Raw genomic sequence first — 7,561 nt, 5'->3', positions numbered from 1 at the left:
TCATGATAAAAACTCCCAACAAATTAGGCACTGAAAGAATATATGTCAATATAATAAAGGCCACGTGATAAACCCACAGCTAACATCATAGTGAATGAGGAAAACAGAAAGCCTTTCCCTTAAGAATTGGAACAAGACAAGAATAACCATATCTACCATTCCTGTTTAACATAGTACTGAAAGTCCTAACCAGACCAATCAGGCAAGAGAAAGAAATAAAATGCATCCAAATTGGAAAAGAGGAAGTCAAATTCTCACTCTTTGCAGATAACATGATCTTATATTAGAAAAACCTAAAGATCATAACTTGATCTTACATTAGAAAAACCTAAAGAAAAACCAAAATACTCTTAGATCTGATAAAAGCAGTTATATTGCAGAATACAAAATCAACATACAAAAATCAGTAGTATTTCCATATACCAATAATGAACTAGTTGAGAAAGAAAGAAAAAAGGCAATCCCATTTACAAAAGCTACAACAAACAAACAAATAAATAAAACAATGCTAGGAATAAATTTAACCAAGGAGGTGAAAGATCTCTACAAGGAAAACTACAATACACTGATAAAAGAAATTGAAGAGGACACAAACAAATGGAAAGACATCACATGCTCATGAATTGGAAGAATTAATATTGTTAAAATGACCATACTGTCCAAAGAAATCTACAAATTCAATGAAAACCCTATCAAAACATCAATATAATTTTCATAGGAAAAAATCCTAAAATTCATGTGGAACCAGAAGAGAGCCCCAATAGCCAAAGCAATCCTGAGTAAAAAAGAATAAATCAGGAGTCATCATACTACCTGCCTTTAAAATATATTACAAGGTTATAGTAATCAAAATAGCATGGAATTGGTATAAAAACAGACACAAACACCAATGGAACAAAATAAAGAGCCCAGAAATAAATATATGTATTTACAGCCAAATTATTTTTGAAAAGGCACCAAGAACAGACATTGGGGAATGGACATGCTCTTCAATAAATGGTGCTAAGAAAATTGGATATTCATATGCAGAAAACTGAAACTAGACCCCTATCTCTCCCAAAATACAAAGATCAACTCAAAATGGATAAAGCTTTAAATGTAAGACCTGAAACTATAAAACTCCTAGAAGAAAATGCAGAAAAAACACTCAGGACATTGGTCTACGCAGATTTTACGGCTAATACCTCAATGGCACAGGCAATAAAACCACAAATAGGCAAGTGGTACCAAACTAAAAAGCTCCTGCATAGCAAAGGGAACAATTAACAGAGTGAAGACAAACTGTTGAATGGTAGAAAATATTACAAACAATTCGCCTGACAAGGAACTAATATCTGGAATACACAAGGAACTAAAACAACTAAACAGTAAAAAAAAAAAAAATCATCCCATTAGAAAGTAGGCAAAGGACATGAATAGACGTCTCTCAAAAGAAGACATACAAATGGCCAATAAGTATATGAAAAATGCTCAACATCACTAATTATATGGGAAATGCAAATCAAAACCACAGTGAAATATCATCTTACTCCAGTTATAATGGCTGTTATTAAAAAGACAAGAAATAGGCCGGGTGTGGTGGCTCACGCTTGTAATCCTAGCACTTTGGCAGGCCGAGGCGGCCAGATCATGAGATCAGGAGATCGAGACCATCCTGGCTAACACGGTGAAACCTGTCTCTACTAAAAATACAAAAAATTAGCCGGGCATGGTGGCATGCGCCAGTAGTCCCAGCTACTCGGGAGGCTGAGGCAGGAGAATTGCTTGAACCCGGGAGGCAGAGGTTGCAGTGAGCCGAGATCGCGCCACTGCACTCCAGCCTGGGTGACAGAGTGAGACTCCGTCTAAAAAAAAAAAGAAAAGAAAAAAAAAAGACAAGAAATAACAGATGCTGGCATGGATGTGGAGAAAAGGGAGCTTATACATTGTTTGTGAGAATATAAATTAGTACAGCAATAGATTTCTCAAAAAACAAAAAAAACCCACTAAAAATAAACTACTATATGATCCAGCAATCCCACTATTGGATATCTAAGGAAAGGAAATTATTATATCAAAGGAATATTTGCATACCCATGTTTATTGAAGCATTAATCACAATAGTAAAGATATGGAGTCAACCTAAGTGTCCATCAACAGAAGAACAGACAAAGAAAATGTGGGGCATATACAGAATGGAATAGTATTCGGTCATAAAAAGGAATCATATCCTGTCATTTGCAGCAACATGGATGGAACTGGAGATCATTATGTTAAGTGAAACAAGCCAGACATAGACAAATATCACACATTCTCATTCATATGTGGGAGCTAAAAAAATCCTGATATCCTGGAGGTAGAGAAGAGAATGGTAGTTACTAGAGCCTGGGAAGGTGTGTGTGTTGGGGGAGAAGTAAAGTGAGGTTGGTTAATGTGGACAAACATGCAGTTAGAAGGCAATGTTTGATAGCGGAGTAGGGTAGCTATAGTTAGCAACAATGCATTGTATAGTTCAAAATAGCTAGAAAGGAAAACTTGAAATATTACCAACACATAGAATTGAAAAATACCCAAATATCCTAATTTGATCATTACACATTACATGCTTGTAACAAAATATCAAATGTACCCCTAAATATGTAAAATATTTTGTATCCATTTTTTTAAAAAGTCAGAGAGGACTGAGGGTACAACTGTCTTCAGATCCAGCCTCTGCCTAATTACCTCCACGGATAAGAAACTTGTAGTTTTTAAACAGCTTTGGTTGCTAGAAAGTTCTATATGGCACCCCAAACCCCACTCCTATTTAAAATTAAGTTTGCCAGAGCAAAATCTCACTAAGTTGAGCCTCATGCATTTTGAATTCAGAGACTGATGACACACTTGATCTTTACTTAGTAAAAAATTAAGAGTTCCTGCACCAGTGAATTTTCAGTGGCCAAATTAGCCAATAAGGCCAATTCAGTTTAAAATGAATAGCTCCCTCCAACTGAGGCCTCAGTAAATGAAAAGACTGTTTAACCATGACTTTCTCGATCCCAAATGAATTTTTAGTGGTAACAATTGTATTTTTATGACACTGGATTGTGTAAAGTATGCCTCTTATGGACTTTTAACAATAGCATGACTTAATTATATAAAACTCATAGAGGAGGTAATTAATGAACTGAGTCAAATTCATCGAACTCGGGGAAGTTCTCAAAATTCCAGAAATGCCTGCTGCTCAGTAACAGCCCTTTCACCTGTTTCTCTCTCCCACCCAACCCCCTTCCCTCTCATTTGTGTCAGGCCTTTAGGTTGTAGATATCCTGACCAGCTGTGCTCTTCTGCAGAAGAAAGCTAAATGTCTAAAATATTCAACAAGTTAGCTTTTTAACAAGCCTCTCCTTCTTCCAGACTGTCGTGGATTTGCAGGGGCTTACAGTTTAATGACAATTCATGGAGTGGATGTCGATAGACTGAGAGGAAGCCAGCTGTCTGGGCATAAATCCTGTGTTCCTTCGCATTAGCGAGGGGGATTTGTGTTATTTGTCCAAGCGTTCTGAGTTGGTTTTAAATTGTAGCGTCTTTGAATGGGCTGTGTTTGGATCCTGGTTTTGTTTTGCAACCTCTGTTTGATAGTTTTTGACTTTCATCAATTTGTGCTTGCGGTGTGCTTATTTTGACAACACCCCGGAGAAACACCATGCCATCTTGCATTTGCAATTTTCTAAGCCTTCTAGCCCAGGAGGTCTGGCCTATAAGGCCTGTTTGAAAGGAGCATATATACATTTTTAACATTCTTAATATTTGCGTGAAGAGGAACGCTCAAATTGTTTGTACTGGGTGGAGTGTTCCTTAGTAGGCGCCCGTGTTTTATTCTATTTCGTGATGTTTGTGGCTGGTGGGTTTAGCGGTCACTGGGTAGGGGTGTCGGTGGGGGTGCTGCCCTCCTCTCTGGGTGATGGTATAGTTAGGTTAGTACCATTAGGTTAGTATCTGGCTCTTCCCACTCGGCTGAGGGGCCCCTGCCAGGCACAGTCCCTGCCCTCCCTGTGCGTCCCGCGCACGGCCCCGAGGTCCCCCCAGGCCTTGGGCACTGGCGCCACCCCCTCGGTTCTCGGGGATCCTGGCCGGCAGCTCCCAAAGACAATTCAGAGCCCCTTTCATTTTAAAAGCTTTGCTGCTCATCACTTCTGGGAAACTCTAAAGGTACATTTCATTTTTTTAAGAGTTGTAAAGTTACGAAGCTTGCAGTTTTTCAAGGGAGCTCATAGTTCTGGATCCTCCTTTAAAATGCGCTTTTACATGACTGCACACATGAATACATATTTGCTGAGAGAAAGAAGCGATACGAAGTGCGTCGCGGCAAAAATTAACTTGCTGGGCGGGTGCGGACGCCCAGGGAGATCCGGACGTCCAGAGTCCCCAGTTCCCGCGGGTCCGTCCCGGGCTCAGGGGTCGCTTCGCCGGCTCCTTTCGGCCTGGGAACCAGGCGGTTCTGTCCTCAGGAATCTGTAGGCGCCTCTCCCGCTCCTGACTCTGACAAAGCCACTGACCACGCAGAAAACTCTCCAGGCCCTAGGCCCCAGTAGAGGGTCCCAGGGTGTCTGCGCGGCCCGGCACCCCGACCCCATCCCCGCCCCCCACCGCCGTCCCGTCGGGGCGGGTAAAGCGGCGCCCCAGGCCCCACAGGCTGCCGCCCACCGGGCTGGGCAGCCTCCCTCTCAGCGTCCCCACGCTATCCTGCAGCCTCAGAGCAGAGGGGCAGTCCGGGGCCCGAACCCGGCCAGAGCTCCGAGGATGCCCTGAAGCAGCAGAGTGCAGGCTAGCTCGGATCCCTGCGCCCCTCCGCCTCCACCTCAGCCTCCACCTTCACCTCAGCCCTCCACCTTCCTCAGCCTCCACCTTCACCTCAGCCCTCCACCTTCACCTCCCAGCCTGGCGGGCGATGGGGGCGGCGTGCGGCCTTCACCGGCCCGTTGCCTGGAAATTGTTCGAGGCCCGGACATGTGCGCCCTCTGGCCAAGATCAGGGAAGCAGGTGCAGAGGAGAACCAAAGGAGTGAGTGGGGTCAGTGCAGGAAGGAGGAATTTCATTAGAGGTGTAGAGGGCAGGTCAGGGCTCAGGGATGAAGGAAGACCGAGGAACCGAGGAGGGTGAAGACCAGGGGGCTTGGTGAGGGGCTCAGGATGGGTTCAGGGTGAGGGAAGCAAGGGGGTGGGTGGAGACAGGTGGGGGGACAGGTGACGGGGTGGCCAGGGTGGTGGGGTGGCTCGGCGGCGAGGGCGAGGGTCGCCAGGAGGCGGTGGCGGGGACGGCACTGGGAGGAGGGGACCGAGGCTGACGTGGGGATGGGATTCAGGCCGGTCAGGTGAGAAGCGGAGTCTGGTCGAGGAAGGATCAGGAGCGGACCGGAGGAGTTTGGGAGGCCTAGAAGGTTTACAGGGGCAGGTCTGTGGTTCTGAGGAGGGCCTGGGGCCGGCCTGGTTGGGAGGATGGTTTGGGGGCGGGCCGGGTCCTGGGGAGGGTTTGGGGCGGGCGTGGTGGGGAGGGGGCGGGTCTAGTTTTGGGGGACGCCCCGCCCGCCGCCTGGCCCCGCCCGGCCCACTGGGCCCGCGTCCCGCAGGAGCCGCAGACAGAGCGTCCGGTGGCCGGTAGGGACGCGGACCCACACAGCCTGACGCACGGACGGAGGGACGCCGGAGCCCGCCCGACCATGTGGAAGCTGGGCCGGGGCCGGGTGCTGCTGGACGAGCCCCCCGAGGAGGAGGACGGCCTGCGTGGGGGGCCGCCACCGGCCGCTGCCGCCGCCCAGGCGCAGGTGAGGGGGTGCGCAGGTGGGGAGTGCGAGTAGGCCCGGGGCGCGCAGGTGGAGGTGCGGGTAGTTAGGGGCACAGTTTGGGCGCGCAGGTGAGGTTGGGGCTGCGTAGCCCCGGGGCGCGGCCCGCTAGGTGCCCGAGTGCGGAGTAGGAGAACTTGACCCGAGGCTGGTCCCGGGCTGAGTTTCCTCTGTGGTCCGCGTGGACCCCCTCCCCGCGTTACTGGCCAGGGCTGCCGGCGTTCTTGTCGATTGCAGGGGGGCCCAGTGCCCCCCACGCGTGTTACTCGGGGCGCAGCCCCAGGAGAACGGGGACGCAGCGCGCGCACCCCGCAAGCTGGGCGTCGTGGGCCCAGGACGCCGAGGTCCACGCCGGGTGCTCGCGTCCCGGGCGGAGCTGGCGGAGAAGGCCTGAATCATCGCGCACCCGGACGGCCTCCTCGCGGACACTGAGCAGCTTTGGACGACCGCAGCTCAATGTTAAGTGGGCTAAATATTTGTTTGCATAGCAAGTATTTTCTTAAATCCTTGATTTTTCTGAAGGAAGCCGGCAGAAGTCCCTTATACTGAAAACTGAAAGGCCTTTGCCTGACGAGTGTAGAGATATGTTTGGTATGTCTAGAATTTTTTAATTAAAAGTGCTCCCAGGTGGGCCCTGTGTGCCTTAGATGTGCGCCCCCTCCCCCCGTCCCCCTTTTTCCATTGCAGTGCTCTTTTTCATGTACAATGAAATTTAGGTCAGAAATCCAGCTTTTTTTTTTTTTTTTTTTTGAATGAGGGTCATAAAATATCTTTTTCTGTTAAACGTTTGGCAACTTCCTCCTGATGCTGTTAGGGCTGAATGGAAGCTAAGGATTTGTACCTTTCTTCCGAGGACTTGGAAATAGTTTCCGAGCAGAAGAGTTTCTCTTAGGGACTGGAGTTGTTTCTTCTTGATAGACATTTCCTATGAAGTTAAATTCTGTTCCCAACTCATGGAAAATGGAGCCGATTATGTTAAGCGCTTAAATATGGTTACTATCTGAACTTGTCTGAGAAATTTCTTTTAGGTAGTGTTAGTGCTTACCTACCCTTTTTTTTAAAATTTCAAAATAGTTACTCTAAACAGCTCTCTTTTTGAATGTAATGATGAGAATTTATATGTGGCTACAGAGTTAACTGCAGAAACTATAACTAATGTTGGTCAAAGATGAGCCATATTACTCTTTCTGGATAGAGCCTTGAGAATTTTAAACTGAGCCTTCCTATGTTCTCCCATTTTTCCTAATTAATCCTGAAACCCACTTTTTTTTTGTTAAGTTTTTATTTTGAGACGGGGTCTTGCCTTGTCGACGAGGCTGGAGTGCAGTGGCGCAATCTCGACTCACTACAGCCTCAACCTATCTGGGCTCAAGCGATTCTCCTTCCTCAGCTTCTGTAATAGCTGGGACTACAAGCGTGCACCACCTCACCTGGCTAATTAAAAAAACCCGTTTTTGTGGAGATGGGGTCTTGTTATGTTGTCCGGGCAGATTTCGAACTCCTGGGCGCAAGTGATCCACCGGCCTCAGCCTCCCAAAGTACTAGGAGCACAGGCGTGAGTCACCACGCCTGGCCTTAAGTTCTTATTTTGAAAAATTTCAAACATGCAGAAAAGTAGAAGAATAGGAGATTCTTCCTCATATCCTCCACCTAGATTCAATCAGTGGCAGTGCCTTCGATAAAGCTCCTTTTCTGATTTTCTGTTTACAGAATTAACATCTGTACTGTGGTTTTTTGTTTTTTTTTTTTGAGATGGAGTTT

General features: G+C 47.0%; 1 protein-coding gene across 8 annotated transcripts in view; it reads left to right on the top strand.

Annotated features, from left to right (window-relative positions):
- Window positions 1-5,440: 5,440 nt before the first annotated feature.
- The window catches only part of TDRP (testis development related protein), a 72,298-nt gene continuing 70,177 nt past the window's right edge, over window positions 5,441-7,561 (top strand). For 4 of the 8 annotated variants that reach the window (XR_001905292.2, XM_017961725.2, XM_017961724.2 and 1 more), the window contains exon 1: window positions 5,518-5,782. Coding sequence is in view for 6 of the 8 variants with exons in the window: in XM_017961725.2 (XP_017817214.2) it covers window positions 5,678-5,782 (105 nt within the window). In the remaining 2 variants the exon portion in view is untranslated. Of the gene's footprint in view, window positions 5,783-7,561 lie in introns of all 8 variants that reach the window. The other 4 variants (XR_001905297.2, XM_021941973.2, XM_017961727.3 and 1 more) reach the window with 3 other exon arrangements.

Source organism: Papio anubis, chromosome 8, assembly GCF_008728515.1.
Source record: "Papio anubis isolate 15944 chromosome 8, Panubis1.0, whole genome shotgun sequence".
Taxonomy (NCBI): Eukaryota; Metazoa; Chordata; class Mammalia; order Primates; family Cercopithecidae; genus Papio; species Papio anubis.
The sequence above is the reverse complement of the archived record's forward strand: the minus strand, read 5'-3'. Positions and strand labels throughout refer to the sequence as shown.